Source organism: Hyla sarda, chromosome 7, assembly GCF_029499605.1.
Source record: "Hyla sarda isolate aHylSar1 chromosome 7, aHylSar1.hap1, whole genome shotgun sequence".
Lineage (NCBI taxonomy): Eukaryota > Metazoa > Chordata > Amphibia > Anura > Hylidae > Hyla > Hyla sarda.
The window spans coordinates 73,940,726-73,968,696 of NC_079195.1; the positions used below are offsets into that span (position 1 = coordinate 73,940,726).

The 27,971-nt window shown below is 43.5% G+C and overlaps 1 protein-coding gene across 2 annotated transcripts in view; it reads left to right on the forward strand.

The window, feature by feature from the left end:
* Positions 1-18,326, forward strand: part of WBP1L (WW domain binding protein 1 like) — a 67,075-nt gene extending 48,749 nt beyond the window's left edge. For both annotated transcript variants that reach the window (XM_056529637.1, XM_056529639.1), the window contains exons 2-4: positions 4,860-4,962; positions 11,583-11,744; positions 16,079-18,326. In XM_056529637.1, coding sequence (XP_056385612.1) covers positions 4,860-4,962; positions 11,583-11,744; positions 16,079-16,782 — 969 coding nt within the window. In that variant the 3' untranslated portion in view covers positions 16,783-18,326. The remainder of the gene's footprint in view (positions 1-4,859; positions 4,963-11,582; positions 11,745-16,078) is intronic.
* The last annotated feature ends 9,645 nt before the right edge of the window (positions 18,327-27,971 follow it).

Consider the following 27,971-nt stretch of genomic DNA (forward strand, 5'->3'; position numbering starts at 1 on the left):
ACTGTGAAATCGCAACATCAAGAACAGCTGTAGGACCCGAGGAGGGTCCCCTTACCTGCCTCCTGGTGTCCGATCGATGAGTGAGTGCTCAGTGCCTGAGATCCAGGCATGAGCAGTCAAGCAACAAAATCATTGATCAATGGTTTCCTATGAGAAACCATTGATCAATGTAAAAGATCAGTGTGTGCAGTGTTATAGCTCCCTATGGGAGCTATAACATTGCAAAAAAAGTTAATAAAGATCATTTAACCCCTTCCCTAATAAAAGTTAGAATCACCCCCTTTTCCCATTTAAAAAAAAAACTGTGTAAATAAAAATAAACGTGGTATTGCCACGTGCAGAAATGTCCTAATTATAAAATTATATTAGTTAAACCGCACGGTCAATGGCGTATGCGCAAAAAAATTCCAAAGTCTAACATTTTTAGGCCCTTTTATATCATGAAAAAGTGATCAAAAAGTCTGATCAAAAAAAAAAATGGTACCGCTAAAAACTTCAGATCACGGCGCAAAAAATGAGCCCTCATACCACCCTGTACGCGAAAAAATAAAAAAGTTATAGGGGTCAGAAGATGACAATTTTAAACGTATAAATTGTCCTGTAGTTATGATTATTTTTTTTTTTTTCCAGAAGTACGACAAAATAAAACCTATATAAGTAGGGTATCCTTTTAATCGTATGGAATAAAAATAACATGTAACTTTTACCGAAAAATGTACTGCGTAGAAATGGAAGCCCCCAAAAGTTACAAAATTGTGTTTTTTCTTCGCACAATGTTTTTTTTTTTTCTGTTCCATTGTAGATTTTGGGGTAAAATTACTGACGTCATTACAAAGAAGTAGAATTGGTGGCATAAAAAATAAGCCCTCATGGATTTTTAGGTGCAAAATTGAAAGAGTTATGATTTTATTTTTTTTTTTTTTTAAAGATAAGGAGGAAAAAATTGCAAAAAAAAACCCTGGTCCTTAAAGGGTAGCTCCCACCATCCCTTTTTTCCCTCTCTGTCCCTGCCTATTTCCCATCTATCCCTAACCTCCTCCCTGCCTAATTTTTTTTTCTTTTTTACTATATAAAAAATGCAGTTTTATCTGCCTGGTAGCGTGCTCACTACCAGGCAGACTTCCCCAGCAGGCACCATGTCACTGATTCCTCCTGGGGGGGACTTCCGCCCTTAGTTCATCTACACAGGGTGCCTCCAGCTGTTTCACCACTACAACTCCCAGATTGCACTGACATCTATTGGCTGTCAACCTGGGAGTTGTAGTGGGGAAAAACTGGAGGCACCCTGTGTTAAAAACAATACATGGCCGCGGCGCAACCCGAACCACCCCCCCCCCCACCCGCCAGACATACCTGGACAGCAGTGACTTAATGCCAGGAGGCGGGGCCGGCGTGCAAGGCCAGGGAGCAGGGGAGCCAACGCGCGCTTCTTCTGTTCTCAGCGCTCGCTCCCGCCTATTTGATTGACAGGCGGGAGCGAGCACCGCAGTGAGTGAATTCCGACTCCTTGCCAGGCTTCAGTGAGTCGAAATTCACTAGTGACGTCCCTGCCGAATGCATTCGGCCACTAGGAGGGCGATCCCTATCGGCCGAATTTAAAAGTGTTTTTAAACTGTTTTAAAATCACTTTTTTTAATTAAAGTATATTTGAGATATGTTGTGGTACTTAAGTATTACAACATATCAATTTTTTTAATTTCATGACTGTGCCCATTTAAGGCCACTCTAGTGTCCCTTTTAATTGAAGCCACTGTTAATGAGTTTCACGCATTTTTTGCCGATTTTTTTAATTTTTTTTATCTATATATTTTTTTTCCTTTTTTCATAGATCAATGGTAATGAAGGGTTAAACGGCATTAGAAGTAAAACACAGTTTTCGGGTCACCCTGAAAGACCTTGCACTGTGCTCAGTGAGCTCAGCAGCCACTATCCAAATAAGAAAGTAAATAATTTTACAGGCCACGGCCTGAAAGAGGAACAGTAGCGAATGACTCTGCTGGTTCCCAAATGGGAATAGGAGCCCTGCCAAGTATTTGTCCCGAACCTTCTCTGAACTGCACATTTAGCACAGCAATCCTTTACAGCCCTCCTTTCAGACATACTTTCCCTAACACGTGTTCTTCAGTATAAAGTTCCTAGAGTATAACCATCTCAGCAGGCCGCCTTGTTTGCACTTAATGGCTTTTACTATAAGTTTTTCAACCAAAAAAGATTAAAATTCTATGCAAGGTGGATGTTGCAACAAAGGGCGTATGACCAAAGAGTAAAATAAAGGACACACATCCAAGTTTATCAGGTGCAAAAATGAAACTTTATGAGGGTGTGTGTGTGTGTGTGTGTGTTTTTTTTTTTTTTTCTTTTTTAAGCATTAACATAGTTCATAAGGTTGAAAAAAGACCAGAGTCCATCTAGTTCAACCTATAAATCATTATGTATTCCTATCCACACTTATGGGGAAATGTTATTATTTGTTTTACCCTGATTTTGTGCTGTTGATTTGTTGCAGTGTTAATTTTGGGACTTTTGCTTTAGATTCTCTCTTCTATAATTGTGTAGCTATGCCAGTGGTCACCAAATTTGACCCTCCAGCTGTTGCAAAACTACAACTGCTGTCTGGGCATGCAGGGAATTTGTAGTTTAGCAAAATCTGGAGACCACAGAGTTAGCCCATAGTCTGGTTGACCTGTTGCAGTGGCCATGAATTTATCATGTGCAATTTGTCCCACAAATCTGCTCCAGCCCAGACTGGAGTGTGGAAAGCATTTTATAAAATGTCCTAAATTTTGACCCAACACAAAAAGTTGCAGAGGAGGAACCATAAATAGTGACGCACTCAGGTGTAATAAAAAAGTAAATAAATAAATTAAAATGATAGATAAAATACATTTGGCACATGAACTACTAGGTATCGACCGATTATCGTCCGATAATCACGATTTTGGGCATTATCGGTTTCGGCAATTACCTTGCCCATAAGTTGTGAATTTAATACAAATTGTGAATTTAATACATGAATACACAGTTGTGCATGGAATGATTTGTCCTGTTTGCTTTAGCTTCCTGCCCTGTCCTCCTGTTTGTTGCGGCCGCCGGCGCTGACACTCTATACTGTACGCTGTATTCCTATGCCTGGGCCTCAAAAGGTAAACAAAATAAACTAACGCACGTTCCTACGTCGGCCTTCCTGGGGACGGGAACGTCGGACAGCCATCAGCCTATTACAAGCGGCAGCGATGTTCCGCCTCGGCCGGTGATAGGCTGAGCCCACTGTCATGTAAGAGGCCGGCTGGCTTCTTACATGACAGTGTGCTCAACCTATCACCGGCCGAGGCGGAACATCGCTGCCGCTTGTAATAGGCTGACGGCTGTCCGATGTTCCATTCCCTAGGAAGTAGGTCCGGACCGACGGAAGGTGAGTTAAAGTTTATTTTGTTTATCTTATGCAGCCCGGGCATAGGAATACAGCGTACAGTATAGAGTGTCAGCGCCGGCGGCCCGCCACAAACAGGAGGACGAGGAGAGCAGCGCTTGCGGGTGATATGTGAGTATTTACCCTGATGGGGACAGCGCAGCGCTGGGCTGATAATTAATTCCTGAGGAGGAGGGGCCCAACCGGTATTGCGGTATGGGGAAAAATTCATATTGTGCTGCACAATAATTCTGATATTCGGTATGAACCGGTATACCGTCCAGCCCTAATCGAGCAGTGTGGTCCCTGTGATCTGTGCGTGCCATGGCCTACAGTTCCCCCTCACTTGCCCAAGTTTGAAGTAGGATTTCTACACCATCGTGTACCACGTTAAAGATGTGTTCAATAAACTGGGTTTCTAGTTTAAACAAACAGGGAGTCTTAAGGAGAAAGATCATTGTGTTGTTTTTTTAACAAGCTCTATGTAAATAGGCCAGGAAACACCAATAACTTCTAGATTAAACTTTATTTCCTGTGGACCCAGTAAACATGAATCATTTCCATCATTACATTGCAGGATTTCATTATTTGTTATAACGGAACAAGACTGGAAAACCTCAGTTTGCATGGTGTTGTTATTTGACTCTTTGTATTGTTTAGACAGCATTTTCATTTTTTGTTTTGTGAAATTAGTTGTTTTTGCTTTTCCTTAAATTTTTTTTTTGTCAGAGGCCACGTCCATTGGGAACTATTTCTTTCCGCTTGACGCACATTAGTCTAAGCTGCTGTTGACATTGGAAAATACTGTTGTTTACAGTCATTTTTAAGATTATTGTTGGATGATGTGTGGGATTGACTTTTTTTTTTTTTTTTTAATTCCCTTTTCCCTGTGGAGCAACAGACTGTCGTCATCACTTGAAAAGTATACTGAACCATATCATGGGACCAAATCATTGCCGAAAAAGGAATATATGAATAACACTTGTGTAGGGATCTGTTCACATTGGTGTCATATATTCCATTAATGAATGGAAAGACAGCCATGGTAGTTGTTTTCAGATCTATTTTCAAACCGCAACCAGGGAATCCCCTTTGGCTTTCACAGGGCCTGTGGCAAATAATACTGTGCAATGTAGGATGGCAAATGCACCACGTCAATGAATTCCAAAATTTTAGATTTCTAAAAAAATTAAAATAAAATCTGTGGAACAACAAACTGTTAGCAGTCTATATGTAGAAATCAGAATCTGTATTATAGGCAGCATGGAGCTCCATAGGTGCATCAATATAGAATGCCTTATTGGTACTTTATTTTCATGAGGTCACATACAGAAGTTCTAAGTGAATTTGATACTTGTGTGTTAGTCTTTCTTTTTTTTTTTCTTTTTTTGTACAAAGAAGTATAAAGGGATTTTATATATTAATACAGTGGTATTTTTCTTTTTAATAGGATAAGGAAACCTGCATCGGAGTCAACAATCAGAGTTACATATGTGAAACGGGTCACTGCTGTGGACAGTCTCAGTGTTGCAACTACTACTATGAGCTATGGTGTAAGTTATTTTTTTTTTTTTTTTTTTTTTTTTTTTTATTAAACATAGAATGTGTCGGCATATAAGAAGCATTTGGCCCATCTAAGATTACTTTCACACTATAGAAAGTTCCCTCTGCTGCCCCCAGTAGCGGCTCCGTTGGAAGATAGCAGCAGGAGAAAAAATTGTGCTTGGGATATCTTTTTCTCCCGCTATCTCTGGCAGAATAACGTGCGCAAATAACGGACGTTAGAGAATCACATTCAGGTGAATGGGATCCTCTGTGCCCATTATGCCTCCCATTAGGCTCCGTTACAATAAGGGATGTTAATGGCTGAAAAATAAAAAAAATAAAAGCCATAACGTCCGTTTGTATCGGAGCTTTATCTATAGTGTGAAAGTAGCCTAATCTGCCTAATAATTTAATAATCTCCTACTATTTTGCGTCATAATGTTTGCTTCAGTTCATTGAGAGCATGATCCCCCCCCACCTTCAGAGATTGGGGCGCAGAGCAGTATTCTACCATGAGATTGAACCCAAACACCCCTCCAAGACCACCACTGCCTTGCTAAAGAAGCTGAAGGTAAAGGCGATGGACTGCCCAAGCATATCTCCACACCTAAACCCTATTGAGCATCTGTGGGGCATCCTTAAAGGGGTACTCTGGTGAAAAACGAATGTTTTCAAATCAACTGGTGCCAGAAAGTTAAACAGATTTGTATATTACTACCATTAAAAAATCTAAATCCTTCCAGTACTTACCAGCTGCTGTATACTACAGAGAAAGTTGTTTGTTCTTTCCAGTCTGACCACATTGATCTTTCCTGCCGCCTCTGTCCATGTCAGGATTTGTCCAGAGCAGGAGAGGTTTGCTATGGGGATTTGCTTCTACTCAGGACAGTTCGGAGGTGTCAGCAGAGAGCACTGTGGTTAGACTGGATTAGTACCGAAAGGGTTAAGATTTTAAAATAGATGTAATTTACAAATCTGTTTAACTTTCTGGCACCTGTTGACTTGAAAACATTTATTTTCCACAGGAGTACCCCTTTAAATGGAAGGTGGGGGAGCACAAAGTCTCCAACATCCACCAGCTCTGTAATGTCTTCATAGAGTAGTGGAAAAGGACTACAGTGACCACCTGTGACGCTCTGGTGAACTCCATGCCCAAGAGGATCGAGACAGTGCTGGAAAATAATGGCGGCCACACAAAATATTGACACTTTGGGCCCAAATTTGGACATTTCCACTTAGAGGTGTACTACTTTTGTTGCCAAGGTTTAGACATCAATGGCTGTGTGTTTGTTATTTTAAGTTTGTGTTGTCATGTGAAAAGATCGTGAGGGGTGGATTCACTTATAGGAGATACTGTATAAAATGTGAGGGGTGGACTCACTTATGGGATATACTGTATATATAATGTGAGGGGTGGACTCACTTATGGGAGATACTGTATATATAATGTGAGGGGTGGACTCACTTATGGGAGATACTGTATATATAATGTGAGGGGTGGACTCACTTATGGGAGATACTGTATATATAATGTGAGGGGTGGACTCACTTATGGGAGATACTGTATATATAATGTGAGGGGTGGAATCACTTATGGTAGATACTGTATATAATGTGAGGGGTGGACTCACTTATGGGAGATACTGTATATAATGTGAGGGGTGGACTCACTTATAGGAGATACTGTATAAAATGTGAGGGGTGGACTCACTTATGGGATATACTGTATATATAATGTGAGGGGTGGGCTCACTTATGGGATATACTGTATATATAATGTGAGGGGTGGACTCACTTATGGGAGACACTGTATATAATGGGAGGGGTGGACTGACTTATTGGAGATACTGTATATATAATGGGAGGGGTGGACTGACTTATTGGAGATACTGTATATATAATGTGAGGGGTGGACTCACTTATGGGAGATACTGTATATATAATGTGAGGGGTGGACTCACTTATGGGATATACTGTATATAATGTGAGGGGTGGACTCACTTATGGGAGATACTGTATATATAATGTGAGGGGTGGACTCACTTATGGGAGATACTGTATATATAATGTGAGGGGTGGAATCACTTATGGGAGATACTGTATATATAATGTGAGGGGTGGACTCACTTATGGGAGATACTGTATATAATGTGAGGGGAGTAAAATATAAACACAGAGAGAAAGGGCCCCGCCTACAAAGGCTTACAATCTACTTGTTCCATCTTGTGCGGTCTCTTGTCTGTCCCTATTGCTATTTCTGCTTTTTACCTCTCTATCTCCAATTTCTTTTTTTTTTTTTTTCTTTCTTTGCTTTTTCACAATCTTTTTTTTTTCCTCTATATTTTATCCTCCTCTTTGTATTGCTGTCTCACACGCTCCTCTCTTTATTGCCCTCTCTTGCTCACCTATCTCTTTATTTCTCTTTATCTCTCCTCTGTTTGCCACTCTGTCTGTCTCCCCTCCTTTTTGTCCCCACTTTTTCTCTGTTCTCACCTCTAGTTATTGCCTGTCTCTTGGCTGGCTTTATCAGTTCCTGTCTTTATTGCCTCTTCTTTTCTCACCTGGCTTTATTTGCCCATCTTCTCTCTAACCTGTCTTTTATCATCCTCTTCATTGCCTCTCTTCTCTTTATCGTCCTCTCTTCTCTCCTTTCTCTTTTCATCGTCCTTTTTCCTCTCCTGCCTCTCTTCATTGTTCCCTCTTCTCTTTATTGTCTTCTCTCCATCATCCCCTCTTCTCTCCTGCCTCTCTTCCTCATCCCCTCTTCTCTCCTGCCTCTCTTCATTGTCCTCTCTACTCTCCTGCCTCTCTTCATCGTCCCCTCTTCTCTCCTGCCTCTCTTCATCGTCCCCTCTTCTCTCCTGCCTCTCTTCATCGTCCCCTCTTCTCTCCTGCCTCTCTTCATCGTCCCCTCTTCTCTCCTGCCTCTCTTCATCGTCCCCTCTTCTCTCCTGCCTCTCTTCATCGTCCCCTCTTCTCTCCTGCCTCTCTTCATCGTCCCCTCTTCTCTCCTGCCTCTCTTCCATCGTCCCCTCTTCTCTCCTGCCTCTCTTCCATCGTCCCCTCTTCTCTCCTGCCTCTCTTCCATCATCCCCTCTTCTCTCCTGCCTCTCTTCCATCATCCCCTCTTCTCTCCTGCCTCTCTTCCATCATCCCCTCTTCTCTCCTGCCTCTCTTCCATCATCCCCTCTTCTCTCCTGCCTCTCTTCCTCGTCCCCTCTTCTCTCCTGCCTCTCTTCCTCGTCCCCTCTTCTCTCCTGCCTCTCTTCCTCGTCCCCTCTTCTCTCCTGCCTCTCTTCCTCGTCCCCTCTTCTCTCCTGCCTCTCTTCCTCGTCCCCTCTTCTCTCCTGCCTCTCTTCCTCGTCCCCTCTTCTCTCCTGCCTCTCTTCCTCGTCCCCTCTTCTCTCCTGCCTCTCTTCCTCGTCCCCTCTTCTCTCCTGCCTCTCTTCATTGTCCTCTCTACTCTTCTGCCTCTCTTCATTGTCCCTTCTCTTCTCTTCTGCCTCTTCATTGTCCCTTCTCTTTATTCTCTTCTGCCTCTTCATTGTCCCCTCTTCTTTTTCCTCTTAATCATCCTTTCGTCTCTCCAACCTCTGTTTATAATTTTCTCTTTATTGTCCCTTCTCTTTGCTGTTTTCCCATCTTGTTTCTCTTTATTCCCCCCTCTCACCTCTCTTTAATGTCCCCTCTTCTTCTTCGCCTCTCTTTATCATCTCTTTCTTCTCTTTCCTAATTGTCCCCTTTACTATCTCTCTTCTTTCTACCATTTATTCTGGATTAACGTAATCTTGCTGTGTATATACAGGGGGAAAGATTTTGTTCTGTGTTGGTATCCACTAAGTTCTTGGCAGAATGTAACATGATCGGAGGAGAGATGGGCCACTTGTAAGCATCGTCCACCCCCCTCTGTCTCTCCATCTGTGGTGGGCGGACAAAGTATTTGGATGCTCATATCTAGTAAACAAGACCTGACAGATCCAGTCTTCCCTCATGATCAGCAAACTGCTTCATGTGAACATGTTCTGTAGAATCGTATATTATTCCTCCGCGCAGACTAATAATCGCATTGATGTTGCCAGGGAATAAAGAATATGATATGCCAGCAGGTGGATGTCTGCTATAAAAGTAGATACTGTGCTTAATGTGGAAGAATTTCCATCAACCCCCACAAGGAATATCAGGCTGTAAGGACATATAGTAGATATTAGTGAAATGTCAGTCTGTACTGGAGCTCATTTATCGCTGGCCCAGAGCGTGCTGGGGACCTGGAAGTGAAGAAGAATTTTAAAGGGGTACTTCGGTGGAAAACTTTTTTTATTTATTTTTTTTATTTTTTATTTTTTTAAATCAACTGGTGCCAGAAAGTTAAACAGATTTGTAAATTACTTCCAGTACTTATTAGCTGCTGCATACTACAGAGGAAATTATTTTCTTTTTGGAGCACAGTGCTGACATCAACTGTCTGCTGACATCATGAGCACAGTGCTCTCTGCTGACATCTCTGTCCATTTTAGGAACTGTCCAGAGCAGCATATGTTTGCTATGGGGATTTTCTCCTACTCTGGACAGTTCTTAAAATGGACAGAGATGTCAGCAGAGAGCACTGTGCTCGTGATGTCAGCAGAGAGCTCTGTGTTCCAAAAAGAAAATAATTTCCTCGGTAGTATTCAGCAGCTAATAAGTAATGGAAGGATTAAGATCTTTAATAGAAGCAATTTACAAATCTGTTTAACTTTCTGGCACCAGTTGATTTAGAAAAAAAAAAAAAAAGTTTTCCACCGAAGTACCGCTTTAACACTGCAAGGTCTGGTCGTGTTTAGCCTTTCCATGTGGTGAATATTCTTTGTTGAATCTGCACATATTTCTTGACCTCACGGTACTTTTTGATGTGCCAAACTAAAACTTTAAAGGGGTTTTATGATATCTAAACTTTGCTAGTCTATTTTTTTTGTTTAATGGTGGGCCAAGCCAAAAGAGCCCTGCCGATAAGGTGAAATAAAGGACACTGCAGGCTCTTCAGTATTCACACAATTCCCACGCCCTACATGAAAAAAAGTGGCTCTGTCTGGTACTGCAGCTCATTGAATGGGACTGATGGTGGGACTACTTAAGGCCAAACCCTTTTAAAGAAAACCTGTCCTCATGCAAAACAATTGACCTGTCCTGGCCACATGTCAAAAGTTTTGACCGATCAGGAGAATAAATCGGTAGAAGACCACATGCTCCCCCTCCACTTTCTTCATAGTGCAGAAACTGAGTTTAAAGGATAAACAGATTTGTAAATTGCGTCATGACCCCTGCCCAAAGCGTGGTCTGCCATGTCCCCTTCATGTATATCTCTTTGAGAGAGCCATTCGGCTATATTCGGCTCTCCCATTGAGCTATATGGAGGGGGCATATCGCTGCATTCCCGGGGAGACCCTGTACAGGAGATCGCAGGGGGTCCCGGCAGTTGGACCCCTGTGATCTAAAACGTATCCCCTATCCTGCAGATAGGGGATAAATTTTTCGCCAGGACATATCTCCTCTTTAAGTGTCCTGTGCCTTATGCTAATGAGTCTCAAGTAGTCATTGGGGTGTGCAGCATCACATCGCGGGCAGTCATGGCATCACTGGCTGTAATCGCTGTATCATAAGGTGTTCCAGAAGACTGGGTTCACATGTAGAATTTTTTTTTTCCATCCAAAACCCGGAGTGGGTCCAAAACAAAGGGGGGAAAAAAGTGCAACATTTTCAATTCTAGTAGATTTATATCAGTCCAACTCCTGGTTTTCACTTAAAATACCAATCTAGGGTGAAAAACATTGAAAATGCCTGTAGGACTATTTTGTGGATAGATGATCACTTGCAGCTCTATTCAAACTGTTTGCCACCATTGCCTGGTCTGGAGGAACCAGGGCAGCTATTAGCTTTGGGCTAATATTAGAAATTGGGTGAGGATACACAGAAGACCAGCAATGGCATTGCTACATTATACTGTTTCTCTTAAGGCTGTGATCACACTGGGTTCAGGTCCTTCAGGTTTCTGATGCTTTCTGGCAGGCAAAATGGCATAGTCAAAATGGCGTAGTTCACTATCCACTATCAGGTTTTCTTTTTTAATTTCAACTGGGTAGAACAGTGCGTTCTACCCAGTAGAAATTAAAAAAAGAAAACCTGATCGATCCCATGTTCTTATGATGGGTCCCATCAGAATTCATTACATAATAGAAATACAAAGAGAAAGGGGGCTCAGCCTAATATGTAAAGCGGAGTGCTACAATGGTATACAAGACCTACTACAGAAAATCCAAGAGCAAAGGTGGTGGCATGGAAGTATGGCATGGAAGTATGGCATGGAAGTATGGCATGTAAGTATGGGATCTTCTTTGCTCTTGGATTTCCTGTACAAAATAGAAATGTCACGGATACAGCTTAGTCCCTTTTGTACTGCAGATCTGAGAAGATCCTGGGGAGGCAATCCCGGCACTGATGACACATGAATGCTTCTTGCTGGTGACTATTCTTTGTAGAACCTATGATAGATACTTATTAAGTGTAACACAAGTTGTCTCTCTCTCTTGTTTCCCTGTATGGTGACTTGATCTGTGAGGGTCATTGACTTTTGTGTTTCTGTTCCCTCTTCCAGGGTTTTGGCTGGTGTGGACGATAATCATAATCCTTAGTTGTTGCTGCGTATGCCATCACCGGCGAGCTAAGCACAGGCTGCAAGCACAGCAACGGCAGCACGAGATCAACCTCATAGCGTATCGTGAAGCTCACAGCTATTCTTCTGTGCCATTTTACTTCCGTAAGTCATTTTTTTTTTGTACTTTTTGACCAGTATAAATGTTTTGTGCACTTGGTCACCTTTAAAGATTGTCTTGTAGGGCAAAAATGTTGTCCTACCATATACAGGACCTAAAGATGTCAGTGTGGCCTGGAGTGACCCTTTAATATCACTGCCATGGTACGCAGTAAACTGGATCTGATTAGGAGTATTCCCGGTCTAAATTTAATTGGGTCAATGGTATGAGCCTTCAGCACACGAAGCGTTTGCTCATGTGTACAAGCCATTGTAGTTGGTGCAGGTATAGGCTGCAGAAACATGAATACAGTGATCCCTCAACTTACAATGGCCTCAACATACAATAGTTTCAACATTTTTCTTTTCTGGACCATTGTAACTTGAAACCAGACTCAACATACAATGCTACCGACAGTCCAGATCTGTGATACCTGTCACAACTGGAGTAACAGAGCAATCAGAATGGGCATTTTACTGGTAAATCGCCTCTATTACTGAGGTGCAAGCACTGAATGGCTGTCTGGTAGCGCCCCCTACAGTACAGGGAGGAACTACAAGTTCAGTACTACTCCTTACCTGTGCCAGGGTTAGCTGCTCCTTTGGACACAAAGGAAGGGGGCTCCATTTAGGACACTGTGTGTACTGTACAGGACACTGAATAAGCTCCTGTCCTCTACTTAAACCATTGTTTCCCAACCAGGGTGTCTCCAGCTGTTGCAGAACTACAACTCCCAGCATGCCCGGACAGCCAACGGCTGTCCGGGCATGCTGGGAGTTGTAGTTTTGCAACAGCTGGAGGCACCCTGGTTGGGAAGCACTGACATAGACAGTGATTTACAGTTCCCAGCAGATCTTTCTTACTTTTATATATAAGGATTTGCTTTATCTATATTAGGTATCTACTTATTTTTCTTTAATTCTCACTTTATCCTATTTTTTGGATGACATTTTGGTGGCTTCAGAACCAATTACCAGGTTTCCATAGCATCATGGTCTCAACTAACAATGGTTTCAACATACAATGGTCGTCCTGGAACCAATTAATATTGTAACTTGAGGGACCACTGTACAAGAAAGACTTGTATAATACCTCTGGAATGGAGAACAGCCAGTAAAAGGGAAATCAGAAGAAAACTACCAAAATAAGATAGGTGTCAATAGCTGTCACTAGAAGTTAGAAGCCCTTCTGCTCCACGGGAGGTTTCTGTCCTCCCTGAGCTCGTATTTAAGTACAAGTTTCTCTTGCAGTCTTAAAGGGGCACTCCGCTGGAAAACATTTTTTTTTTTTTTTTAAATCAACTGATGCCAGAAAGTTACATCTATATAAAAATCTTAATTCTTCCAGTATCAACTGCTGTATGCTCCACCAGAAGTTCTTTTCTATTTGAATTTCTTTTCTGTCTGTCCGCAGTGCTCTCAGCTGACACCTCTGTCCATGTCAGGAACTGTCCAGAGTAGGAGCATATCCCCATAGAAAATCTCTCCTGCTCTGGGCAGAGGTGTCATGGACAGAGGTGTCAGCAGAGAGCACTGTGGTCAGACAGAAAAGAAATTCAAAAAGAAAAGAACTTCCTGTGGATCCTACAGCAGCTGATAAGTACTGGAAGGATTAAGATTTTTAAATATAAGTAATATACAAATCTGTTTTAACTTTCTGGCATCAGTTGATAAAAAAAAAAAAAAAAGTTTTCCAGCGGGGTACCCATTAAAAATACAGTTTTGAATCTTCCATAGTGCACTAGTGTTTGCTTATTTTCTCCTTAGAATAGAAAATGATATGGATGTGATTTATATACAGATGTATCCAACGTTCTCTTGATCCCTGGTGCATTATAGGGGTACTCTGTTGAAAACATCTTATCCTCTATCCAAAGGATAGGCGATAAGAAGTTAGATCGCGAGGGTCCTGCCGCTGGGGACCCCCGGGATCTCCAGACCGGCAGCTTCTGCGTTTGTGATGCCACGCCCCCTCCATTCATGTCTATGGGAGGGGGCGTGAGGGCTAGTACAAAGCCGTCACTCCTCCTCCCATAGATGTAAATGGTGGGGGTCCCCAACGATCTGACATCTTATAAGATGTTTTCAGCAGAGTACCCCTTTAAGATATTTTTACTGCACGCCCCAAGTTGAGATACCTTTTTATACTAGAGATGAGCGAACTTACAATAAATTCGATTCGTCACGAACTTCTCGGCTGGGCAGTTGCTGACTTTTCCTGCGTAAATTAGTTCAGCCTTCAGGTGCTCCAGTGGGCTGGGAAAGGTGGATACAGTCCATGGAAAGAGTTTCCTAGGACTGTCTCCACCTTTTCCAGCCCACCGGAGCACCTGAAAGCTGAACTAATTTATGCAGGAAAAGTCATCAACTGCCGAGCCGAGAAGTTCGTGACGAATCGAATTTACTGTAAGTTCGCTCATCTCTACTTTATACTAAGACATTGTCCAAACCTAATTTTAACATTACTCCTCATTTACTGGTACTGAGAGCGTTATAAAAAAAAAAAATAATAATAATCTCTGGTGCGTTAGGATATCCCATCGTGTCAAAGTTAATGCATTGTGTTAACATGATCAAGATAATCATCTGTAGTTAAAGTGGGAATTCTCCAATGTTGTTATATGGAGACATAAATGACATCTCTTTTGAGGTCTGTCTGCTTGGTGGTCCAGAAACATGTCTATCAAAGAATCACTTTTTTATATCACGAGTGATTTTCTCAAAAAGATGGTCTTCAGTGTATATACACCCAACATATTGTATTTTTTTTATTTTTCATATACTGTATTTATTTAAAGGGTACCTCTCATCAAAAAAACTTTTGATATTTTATAGATTAATGTATGCAGAATAACTTTACAATTGCATGTTATTAAAAATATGCTTCTTTCTATTTAATTTTCCACTTTGAAGAAATGACCACTAGGGGTCTCCCTACCAGTCCTGGCAGCAAGCATTTCAGACTCGTGCTGGAGTCCTAAACACTACGAGCTGCCAGTCTGCTTTGTTCACAAAGGAGAACACTCAGAGCTGCCAGCCTACTTTGTTCACAGCCTGTTTGGCTGTGAACAAAGCAGGCTGGCAGCTCTGAGTGTTTAGGACTCCAGCGTGAGACAGAAATGCTTGCTGACAGGACTGATCGGGAAAAATACAATAGAAAGAAGCATATTTTTCATTAACATGCTATTGGAAAGTTTATTTGATGAGAGGTACCCTGTAAAGAGATGTTTCCACCTTCAGTATGATCACTTTGTCAATCACGAGAATGGGGTCCAGAGTTCTCGGTTTTAAAGGGACATCAGTCACTTGTGTACACAGCTGCTCCATTCACTGTATGTGGTACTGCTGGAGATAGCTACTTGGTTAATATGCAGCAGCCCCTTAGTAAATAGAACAGCAGTGCGCATGACCACAGCCCCGTTCAGATGCGAGACACGTGGTCACTGGGGGTCCCATCAGTTGGATCTTCAGTGATTACAGTGGTCCCTCAACATACGATGGTAATCCGTTCCAAACGGACCATCGTTTGTTGAAACCATCCTATGTTGAGGGATCCGTGCAATATAAAGTATAGGACAGTGGTCTACAACCTGCGGACCTCCAGATGTTGCAAAACTACAACACCCAGCATGCCCGGACAGCCGTTGGCTGTCTGGGCATGCTGGGTGTTGTAGTTTTGCAACATCGGGAGGTCCGCAGGTTGTAGACCACTGTTAGAGGAAGTTGTACTCACCTGTCCCCGCCAGACCGTCACCGCTTGTCACCGCTGCTCGGGATGTCGCCGTCCATCGCTGTCGCCGCGTCCACAAGGTGTCCCCGACGCTCCGGCAAGGCCTCTGCTTCCCCGGGATCCGTGCTCTGCGTCGCCGCCATCACGTCGCTACGCACGTTGCTCCTATTGGATGACGGGACGGCGTGCGCAGCCACGGGATGACGTAGATGGAGAGCGCCGACGATGCAGGGGATCCCGAAGAGGACGCACCGGAGCCCCGAGGACAGGTGAGAGACGTCACCGGATCTCACGGGGCACCGTAAACGGCTATCCGGCGGCAGCTGAAGCAGTCAGCGCTGCCGGATAGCCGTTTATGCGATGGCCCCGACATAAAAAAGCATCGTATGTTGATGCTGCCTCTGAGAGGCCATCGTATGTTGAAATGATCGTATGTCGGGGTCATCGTAGGTCGAGGGGTCACTGTATACTTTATCCTGTGTATTTGGATTAAATGGTGTTGTTTGGACAAACCTTTTAATTTCTAACTTTAGAAGAAGATTCAGAAAAAGGTTACACGAAAACGAATTTTGTTACATATTGATGATCATATGTTTTTTTCTTTCCATAGGATTTTTGCCAAATTATCTGCTACCTCCTTATGAAGAAGTGGTAAATAGACCTCCTACTCCACCTCCACCTTACACTGTTCTACACCAACAATGTGTGGCAGTATGTTCAAGTTCAGGAACCGTAGAAGCTGTGCGAAACACCCAGAACAGCCAAACAAGTTCTCCAGCAGCAGCAAGTTGTAGTGGCACAAGACCACCCAGCATTGTAGACTGTGAGCCTTCTACAACATGCCTGGAAAGAGTAGCAAACAAACCAAATGGCCACGATTCCAACGATCCTGCCTGTGGTGCAGAGTTAGATGAGATTGCCGATCAAGTGTCCTTCTTAGACAAGGATTCTAAAGAACTCTTGAAGGACTACAGCTCTGACAGCTTTGATCAGAGCGGTTTCTTTGATGGCAAAGACAAGACACCTGGGAGACACCGGAGGTTCACTGGTGACTCGGGGATTGAAGTTTGTCTGTGCAACAGAGGCCATCTTGATGACTTTAAAGAGCTTGACGGCCTAATTGACGACACCGGGGAGAACTTCTGTGACACTTGCAATTCTTGTGATGCTCGTCCCCACAGAGACGAAGAAGAAGGGATTTTTGATCATTGCGATAGTAATGACCATCCGCCTTTGCCACGTCAGCCTTTGCTAAACACAATTAATGAACAAGACTCGCCAAATTCTCATAACAGTAGCAGTTCCCGTGGCTAAAGCGATGTCCTGAAGGCGGAAAACCATGAATAAGTGACTGTCCCACCTGTTTTGTTTTTTGTCTGTATTTTGATTTTTTTTCCATTGTCCTTGTACATTAAAAGACTAGGAAATGATCTACCAAAGCTAAAGTAAGGAAACACGCTTTACTAATGCCTTTTATTTTAGATGGGGCTTTGGTACTGATAATTTTGGTGATGGAAGACTAGGACAATAAGAGTCAAAGGTGAAGCTTAAAGAGTACAGGTGGAGGCTTCAGTATGAGAAATGTCTGGATTTCACTGTAATCACATTAGAGAAGCAAAAAAAGATTATCTCCTTATTAGAAGAAATCGACACAATCATTTCACCATTGGATCGAGAGCAACCGATACTGCCCAGACCTGAAAATGTAAATGGAGCTTCATATACTGGAAGAGTTGTGGCTAAGAGAAAATTAATTTGTGGGGTGGGAGGGGATATTTGCCAGTATTGTGACAAAAGTATTTGAACAAATATAAAATCCAGAGGTGCTATGGGGACATCAATGTTTCTGTAGCAAGGAGGTGGGGGAAAATTTGCTTGTGCACACAATTATTTGCAAGCAAACTTTTTCCATGAAGAGTTGACACCTCTTTTTACGTAGTGCAATTCCAGATCTTGGTTTTACCTCAAGTAGGTAATGTTTTGTTATTATAGAAAATGGGCCATTTTCTAGCCTTAAATATAAGCTTTTCTCCCCAATTGTTCCTACCTAAAACAATAAAGCTAAGAGTTTCTTGAATGGACGTAATCGTAAAATAAAAAGCAGCTGGTCTGCTGAGAACCTACAGTGGTTGCCTCTCCCTCCACTTATTGGTGGTCTTTATATCGCAAATAGGTTATTGCATGATTTAGAAGTCACAAGGATGATGATCCAGTACTGGTTTTTGCATGGACCTGGCTGCTGATAATCCAGATACAACACCAGCTCTCCATCCATTGTCCAAGATGAGCACAGCAACTTTTTTGAAGCAGTATTTCCTCTTGTTATGTAAAAACCAATGCAATTTTTACATTGACCACTAGAGAATAAAGTAAAAATGTTGCAGTGTGGTCACAAAGTGATTATTATGGGAATGCATGCCTATGTGAGTATGTATTCCAGGCCGTAAGGTTAAGATGTTACTTCTACACTAAGGACATACAGTACGTTTTGTAGACAGTTGTTTTCTTTTGAACATTCCCTTCCATTCCAGAGGAGATGGGAATTTTCGTTTAGAAATTGTACTTGAGAAGTCTATAAGATTGTCACAGTTCCACACATGTTACTGTTGACCGACACCATTAAGAAGGTTGAATGTTACAATTTGCCTCATGGAAAGTGCAAGTTTTTATTTTGTTTTCTATTTTGAGCAATGTCTGCTCTACGCTTAGGGAAAATTTTTAATTTGACGTTACTTTGTAAACGAATGTGCACTTCTGATATTTGCATCAAAATATCTGTGGCAACATGGATTGACATTGACAACTTTCTTGCACTGGAATTCGTTATTTTTGTTGGACAATAAAATGAAACTTTTGAGATTAAATTGGTGCATTGTATTTTGTGTTAATTTCTTCTCTTTGTGCATTAGACGCTGTGAGACCAAGTATCCTTAGATGGGTTGCAAAGGATGACAAAATCTTAAATGCTTATTTCCAAAAAACTGCCATATCTGCAGATTGTCCGAAGTATTGTAGCGCAGTCCCATTTACACCAATTTGACTGAGCTGCAAACCCAGGACAGGTGTAGTTCTGTTTCTAAAAAGCAAGAAACAGCATCACAATATAACTCCCTGCAAGGCTGCACCATTTGGACAACTCGCCTTGAAGTCATTGGAAGTTATGCAAATTGTGCAACTCCCCCACTTCAGCTGCTTTCCGCTTTCCCATCCACCTATGGCTGTCACAAACAGGTAGGACATGGCTGAAAAAGCCAGTTGATGAGGTGGGACAGTTTTAAGGAAAGTTTTGTGGACATACATTAACTAAATGCTTTTATAGATATGCACCTACAGTCATGGCCGTAAATGTTGGCACCCCTGACATTTTTCTAGAAAATGAAGTATTTCTCACAGAAAAGGATTGCAGTAACACATGTTTTGCTATACACATATTTATTCCCTTTGTGTGTATTGGTACTAAACCAAAAAAGGAGGAAAAAAAGCAAATTAGGCATAATGTCACACCAAACTACAAAAATGGGCTGGACAAAATTATTGGCACCCTTAAGGCTGGGTCCACACTACGTTTTGTCCCATACGGGAGCGCATACGGCAGGAGGGAGCTAAAACCTCACGCTCCCGTATGTAAACGTATGTCATTCAACCACGGTTTTAGGTCCGGTTGTAAAAGCGCATACGGCGCAAAAATGAGCCGACCGGACCGAACGTTTCACTCCGGTCGGCTCATTGAAGTGAATGACATACGGGAGCGCATACGGTGACATACGGGAGCGCGAGGTTTTAGCTCCCTCCTGCCGTATGCGCTCCCGTATGGGACAAAACGTAGTGTGGACCCAGCCTCACTTAATATTTGGTTGCACACCAGTGGCTTCCTATAACCATCAATAAGCTTCTTACACCTCTCAGCCGGAATATGTTAGACCACTCTTCTTTTGCAAATTGCTCCAGGTCTCTCTTATTGGAAGGGCGCCTTTTCCCAACAGCAATTTTAAGATCTCTCCACAGGTGTTCAATGGGATTTAGATCTGGACTCATTGCTGGCCACTTCAGAACTCTCCAGTGCTTTATTTGCCATCCATTTCTGTGTGCTTTTTGACGTATGTTTTGGGTGCTGGAAGACCCAATATCTCGGACGCAAACCCAGCTTTCTGACACTGGGCTGTACAGTGCGACCAAAAATCCATTGGTAATCCTCAGATTTCATGATGCCTTGTACACATTCAAGGCACCAGAGGCAGCAAAACAACCCAAAAACATCATTGAACCTCCATCATATTTCACTGTAGGTACTGTGTTCTTTTCTTTGTAGGCCTCATTCCGTTTTCAGTAAACAGAAATTTTTGGTAAAGCACATCATTTTACTATCTTGTTCTCATCTGTCCACAAGACTTCTTTCCAGAAGGATTTTGACTTACTCAAGTTCATTTTGGCAAAATGTAGTCTTTTTTTATGTCTGTGTCAGCAGTGGGGTCCTCCTGCCATAGCGTTTCATTCCATTTAAATGTCGATGGATAGTTTGTGCTGACACTGATGCTCCCTGAGCCTGCAGGACAGCTTGAATGTCTTTGGAACATTTTTCCCTTCTGTCCATGCCCAGGGAGATTAGCTACAGTGTCATGGGTTGCAAACTTCTTGATAATGTTGCGCACTGTAGACAAAGGCAAATCTAGATCTCTGGAGATGGACTTTTAACCTTGAGATTGTTGATATTTTTCCACAATTTTGGTTCTCAAGTCCTCAGACAGTTCTCTTCTTCTCTTTCTGTTGTCCATGCTAAGTGTGGCACACACAGACACACAATGCAAAGAGTTTAAAGTAGCATCTCATGCTTGAAACAATCTTATTTTTCCACAATTTTGAAAGGGTGCCAATAATTTTGTCCAGCCCATTTTTGGAGTTTGGTGACATTATGTCCAATTAGCTTTTTTTTTTTCTTTCCTCCCTTTTTTGGTTTAGTTCCAATGCACACAAAGGGAATAGACATGTGTATAGCAAAACACGTGTTACTGTAACTGTAAAAGAATACAGTTTCTGTAAATGTGATCAATAAATAATTTTTACAGCTGTTACATATCCACAATCTTTCAAGTATTTTGTGACCCTGTTTCTGTTGATTTTTGCTGGAAATTAATTTACAGTACCTGTTATACAGTAGATCAGTTACCTATCCAACACAAACATTAAGTGCCAAGGGTATATGATGGACAACTTATGTATGTGCTGTTATCAGAGTGAATAATGCTGCCTATTAGAGATGAGCGAAGTTACAGTGATTCGATTCGTCACGAACTTCTCTGCTCAGCAGTTGCTGGCTTTAGTCTGCATAAATTAGTTCAGCTTTCATGTGCCCCGGTGGGCTGGAGACTCTTTCCTAGGAGCGTATCCACCTTTTCCAGCCCACCGGGGCACCTGAAAGCTGAACTAATTTATACAGGCTAAAGTCAGCAACTGCCGAGCCGAGAAGTTCGTGACGAATCAAATCACTGTAACTTCGCTCATCTCTACTGCCTATCCTATCTCCAACAATACACCTTCAATGTAATTACGCCATTTTAATATATTTACAAAGCAATATCAGAGTTGGGTTAAGAAGTGGTTGACCGCAAACGGCACAAAATTATAAGGAGTTCCTGATTCCTGATGGTATACGCCTGCCGCACGAGAAGTGACGACTTATATAGGAGTCACAGTGGGCGGCGTTAAGAGTCACGTGTCAAAACAATGTGATCATGTGATTAAAAACAGCTCGGGACTAGCATGGATCTGTGAACTGCAAAATTCTAACAACAAGAATACAGGTAAATAGCAACTTAATTCACTAACTGTAGATGTGAGTATAGTATAGAGTGCCGTCAATTTATAGAAAGGGTGCCAAATCGATTTGGTCATTGAGCCCGAGAGCGCCGGTAGCTCCCAGCTTCAGTATCCAATGTGCCTCTTTTCTCAGCAATACAGCATGTTTATCTCCCCGGTGTGGTAGGGAGATAACCCTTTCTATGCCCCTTTGGATAGGGGATAAGATGTCTAAGCACCGGAGTACCCCTTTAAACTATGTTCACTGCAGAATCCCCATACCCCAGTATTTCTTCTGTGGATATTCACAATTTTTTTTCCACTATGCAGATTTAACACAAATCAGCTTTGTATGAACCATGGTGCGGATATTTATTATGGAAAAGATCCTTATGGTATCTTCTCAAGGAGGATTCCAACTAAAAATGTCTGTGTATTAGTAAATTGGAATACTTACCAAAAGATTAATAAGTATTATCTACTTATTAAAAATATTTACAAAGATATTGTCATTTCTTCGGTTAGTAGTGGCATAGGGCTGGGCGGTATACCGGTTCATACCGAATACCGAAATTTTTGGGCTGCACGATATGAATTTTTCCCCATACCGCAATACCGATTTGGCCCCTCCCCCCTGGGAATGAATTATCAGCCTTGCGCAGCGCTGTCCCCGAACTAATCATATGTGACCCACCAGCGCTGTTCTGCCCCCCCCCCACCAAATCATGTTACCCGCAAGCGCTGTTCTGCTCCCAACCCCCCACCAAATCATGTTACCCACCAGCGCTGTTCTGCCCCCCCCACGCCAAATCATGTTACCCGCCAGCGCTGTTCTGCCCCCCCCCCCCACACCAAATCGTTACCCGCCAGCGCTGTTCTGCTCCCCCCCCCACCACCAAATCATGTTACCCACCAGCACTGTTCTGCTCCCCCCCCCCCCACCACCAAATCATGTTACCCGCCAGTGCCGTTCTGCTCCCCCCAATTAATTATCAGCCCAGCGGGGTACTACTCACATGTGTCACCCGCAAACACTGCCCTCCTCCTCTTTGTTGGGGGCCGCCGGCGATTGAACTCTATACTGTACGCCAGTGGTCTCCAACCTGCGGACCTCCAGATGTTGCAAAACTACAACTCCCAGCATGCCCAGACAGCCAACGGCTGCATGCTGGGAGATGTTGTTTTGCAACAGCTGGAGGTCCGCAGGTTGTAGACCACTGCTGTATGCTGTATCCCTATGCCTGGGCTACAAAAGATAAAGAAAATAAACTTTAACTTACCTACGTCGGCCTCACACTGGGGACGGGAACGTCGGACAGCCGCTAGCCTATCACCGGCCGCAGCGATGTCCCGACCCGGTCAGTGATAGGCCGAGCCCACTGTCATGTAAGGAGCTCTGGCCGACTTCTTACATGACAGTGTGTTTAACCTATCACTGGCCGTGGTGGGACATCTCTCCCGCCGGTGATAGGCTGACGGCTGTCTAACGTTCCCGTCCCCAGTGTGAGGCTGACGTAGGTAAGTTAAAGTTTATTTTCTTTATCTTTTGCAGCCCGGGCATAGGGATACAGCATACAGCAGTGGTCTCAAATCTGCGGACCTCCAGCTGTTGCAAAACTACATCTCCATGCATGCCCGGACAGCCATTGCTGGGAGTTGTAGTTTTGCAACATCTGGAGGTCCGCAGGTTGGAGACCACTGGCGTACAGTATAGAGTTCCATTGCCGGCGGCCCCCAACAAAGAGAAGGAGGGCAGTGCTTGCGGGTGACATATGTGAGTAGTACCCCGCTGGGCTGATAATTAATTGGGGGGAGCAGAACAGTGCTGGCGGGTAACATGATTTGGTGGGGGGGAGCAGAACAGCGCTGGCGGGTAACATGATTTGGTGGGAGGGGAGCAGAACAGCGTTAGTGGGTAACATGATTTGGTGGGGGGAGCAGAACAGCGTTAGTGGGTAACATGATTTGGTGGGGGGAGCAGAACAGCGTTAGTGGGTAACATGATTTGGTGGGAGGGGAGCAGAACAGCGCTGGCGGGTAACATGATTTGGTGGGGGGGGGGAGCAGAACAGCGTTAGTGGGTAACATGATTTGGTGGGGGGGAGCAGAACAGCGCTGGCGGGTAACATGATTTGGTGAGGGGGAGCAGAACAGCGCTGGTGGGTAACATGATTTGGGGGTGGGGGTGAAAGAAATACAGTGGAACCGCCATAAGTTACAAAAATACTGTGATACACATATTTGGTCAAACCGCCCAGCTCTATAGTGGCAGACAACAAAGAGAAGGAGGGCAGTGCTTGCGGGTGACATATGTGAGTAGTACCCTGCTGGGCTGATAATTAATTGGGGGGGAGCAGTACAGCGCTGGCGGGTAACATGATTTGGTGGGGGGGGGGGGGAAGCAGAACAGCGCTGGCGGGTCACATGATTTGGTGGGGGGGAGCAGAACAGCGCTGGCGGGTAACATGATTTGGTGGGGGGGAAGCAGAGCAGCGCTGGCGGGTCACATGATTTGGTGGGGGGGAGCAGAACAGCGCTGGCGGGTAACATGATTTGGTGGGAGGGGAGCAGAACAGCGTTAGTGGGTAACATGATTTGGTGGGGGGAGCAGAACAGCGCTGGCGGGTAACATGATTTGGTGGGGGGGAGCAGAACAGCGCTGGTGGGTAACATGTTTGATGGGGGGGGAGCAGAACAGCGCTGGCTGGTAACATGATTTGGTGGGGGGGAGCAGAACAGCGCTAGTGGGTAACATGATTTGGTGGGGGGGGGGGGAGCAGAACAGCACTGACGGGTAACATGATTTGGGGGTGGGGGTGAAAGAAATACCGTTATATACCGTGGAACCGCCATAAGTTACAAAAATACCGTGAAACACATATTTGGTCATACCGCCCAGCTCTATAGTGGCAGACATTTTTGTCATGACAGCAGTAAGTGTAAAAGTTGTCACCTTTTGTATTAGCTTCTCTGAACTAATGGGACACGGTCACTTTGCTATAGATTACACCTACGGACACCGTGACAGATGTTTCTGAAAAGCTAATTCCGAGGTGACAACCTTTGCACTTCCTGCTGTCACTTTCTGCAGCAATGGCCGCCGCAACAAAACTAAAAAAAAAAAAATAAATGCCAATATCTCTGCAAGTAAATAAAGCATAATAACAAAGATTTAGGTTTTGCTCTAACTTCTGAATTACTATTATTTGGTCGATTTTGACATTTTGGGCACAAATCCACTGTAATGTTATTGAGGGGAATTGTGAGCATTTTGGATGCATTTGTATCGTGTGCTTGATGGTCGATGGTGCTAAATAAATGAGTATTACCTCATAATACCACAGCTGTTCTGAGCTTAATAAGAAAACAAAAAAACCCGAGCCCCCCATGAAAAACATGCTTTTAGCACAAGGATGTATTGAGTGTTTTGGTCGTGGGAAACCACTTTATTTCTTTGGAATTGTCTGATGGGTTCACTTGAAGGTCACATGTGAGGGTCACAGGCCTCCTGAAGAACAGGCATCACTTTGTACCTTGAACAGCCGGTGCTGGTTGGGATGTCTGGGAGGGGTCGGGATCGCATAGCTTACATTCTAGAGAAAAATGTCTCAGGCACAATGGGGGGTATTTATCAAAGGATTTATGTGTTTTGTTTTTTTCACGTAACTTTGGCGCAATACTTTGGTGCAGTGTCTTTTTGCGCCAAAGTTTGGCGCATCTTCTCCACTGTCATTTTTACAACTTTCTCAAAATCACACGGTCCTGTGTGTGATTTTAACTTTAGTCAGTAATTCATCATTTGTGCCAATCAATCTTTGGCGCAAATCCCGTTTTTTGGGCGCCAAATCCCCGCCAAGAAATTTTGCACATGGAAAACGCACTTAGCAATGTGAGAAAATGTAAAGGCGTCAAAATACATTTAAAAAATGTTTTTTGTGAAAGCAGCGACGCCTCCGGGGCTGCTCAATACTATCCTGCGACAAAGTTGTCTCTGAGGGACCTTCACCCTCCGTTGAGCCAGCATTGGACATGGCCACACAGGTTCAGGAAAGGTAAGCACTAAAGCAGTGGTCTCCAACCTGCGGACCTCCAGATGTTGCAAAACTACAACTCCCAGCATGCCCGGACAGCCGTTGGCTGTCCGGGCATGCTGGGAATTGTAGTTTTGCAACATCTGGAGGTCTGCAGGTTGGAGACCACTGCACTAAAGTAACAAAAAAAAAAAAAAAAAAATACCCAAGTTGAAAATAAAATCCATTTCACATGGGGGAGATTTATCAAAACCTGTGCAGAGGAAAAGTTGTCCAGTTGCCCATAGCAACCAATCAGATTGCTTCTTTCATTTTTCACAGGTCTTCATGAAAATGAAAGAAGCAAGCTGATTGGTTGCTATGGGCAACTGGGCAAGTTTTCCTCTGCACAGGTTTTGATAAATCTCCCCCCATGGTGACTATAAACCCCACAAAAGAAAATAACTCATGTCACTTGCTGATATACTGCAGGAGGGACTCCGAAATGGCTGCTCTACAGGGTAAAATATACTGTCCTCTGTGGTGGTAAGTTCTGTGTAAAAGGCGCTGTGAACAGCTGATTTCAACATTTGAGCCAAAATTACTAACAACTTGCACGAAATGATAAATTTGGTGCATGTCCACGAAAACCAAAGTGAAAAAAAAAAAGGCTAAAAAGAAATGGTCTACAGGCAAAATTGATAAATTCCCCCCCCCCCCCCCCCCCCCCAATGACTGTAAACGCTGCTTGTTGTTCTGGATATGTAGCAAATCAGAGACCGAGTGCTGACATGAAGGGGTCACCTACGAAACACAGCCAGGTTCTCTAGTCTTGTTTTCGATGTCGTACTGTTTGGAGACACCATAAGATTCAAATATCTCTTGTCTAGGAACAGCGCCATTCTTGTACATAGGTTCTGTCTGCCCAAGTAGCTGTGGATCACTGCTCTTCATTCCAGCTCCAAGCCCTTCCTGGTGATCATGACCATCTGCGGCATCAGGTGTGTCTTCACAGCGACTGTCATATCACAGAAAAAAAAATATATTGCCTATATCTGTTACTCACTAAGTCATGCAGATGCTTTACATGTCTTTTTTTTTTATGTCTAGCTTCTGTATTTGGCTCACAAATCCCTCTGCTGCTCACTCATTATGGCATCCACTGCTCAGGGAGGGGTGTTTCTGAAGCAAGCACTGAGCCCGCCCTCACTCACCATGCATTCACTTCCTCCATGAGTCTGCTGTGCTGTACTGGGTCTCTTCATCCAATCACAGGCTGCTCTGTAAGGGTATGTTCACATTGAGTAATGTGAGCGGAATCTCATTTTGCAGAATTCCATGAGCAGAGACTCCATCTGGCGGCTGCCGCCGGGAACTTCGGCGGTATGACCGCGCGGCCCTGTGCCGTCACCTTTGACAGCAATGCAGGGCTCACGTTCTTTCTTTGCACGGCTCAATTTCAGCAGCGGAATTGTCCACCGCTGAAATTCCTCAGTGTGAACAGGTCTCAGACAGAGAAAGATTTGTTCTGGTTTCGACTGTCCAGGCAAGCTGGGGGTTGTAGTTATTTAATAGCTGGAGGCACACTGTTTGGAAAATACTGTCTTAAAGTGGTGCTCCACCCCTGGACATCTTATCCCCTATTCAAAGGGAGGCCCGGCCGCTGGGACCCCCCGCCATCTCCAGGCGGCACCCCGGCATTCAGAACTTCTTTGTTTAGAACTCTGGCTGGGTTCGGGCAGCCGCGATCATGATGTCACACCACACCCCCTCAATTCATGTCTATGGGAGGGGGCGTGATGGCCACGGCCACATCAACCCAGCCAGCGTTTTGAATAAAAATGTTCTGAACACCAGGGTGTCGCCCAGAGATCAGACATCTTATCCCCATCTTTTGGATAGAGGATAAAATGTCCAGGGGCAGAGTATCCCTTTAATGGGACAGAAATATCATTAGTTCCTAAAGTGCTGAGGAGATTCAATAGGTGTCTGACTGAGAATTTTCCATGGTAACCATTGTCAAGTGGTCGTCCCTCGATCTTCTCACCCAATTGAATACGTCATCATAAATAAACCATTATATTCGCAAAACAATTTATTGGCACTGGTAAACAGTATCAGGACACCCCCATTACAGATTCATCTGGTGGCCAGTGTACAGTCGAGTGCTTTTAACATTTTTAAATAAATAGTCACATCAAATAATAATAAAAAATAATGTGAACATTTTTATAAAAAAGTGCTTATGATTAAAACCTGACTGTGTTATTTGTTGCTTTTTCAGGGGACCCCCACAGACTGCTCGTGTGGCCAGTGTAAAAACTGCAATATTTTGAATGACTAGTCACATAAATAAAAAAATAAAAATAAATACATACAAAAAGTAAAAATAAAATAAAATAATTATAATAGAAACCTGCTTTAAAGGGGTATTCCAGGATTTTATTTGACAGTGCTACAGGGGCTGTAAAGTCAGTGTTGTCCATAATATACTGTCCACCCCTGTGTGTGACGGGTGGTCTTGCAATTCTTATGTGATTTTTGCCCCAACGTTTATTTTTAACATCATACAAAATGACTGTCGTCTCCTGTTTCCTAGGTTGCAGTGTGGCCCAAGATATTTCATCACTAGTCAGGTGTTCAGAGGGAGCCTGTCTTTGCTTCAATGGGTGGATCAATCGCTGGGTGGGAGATCATTTT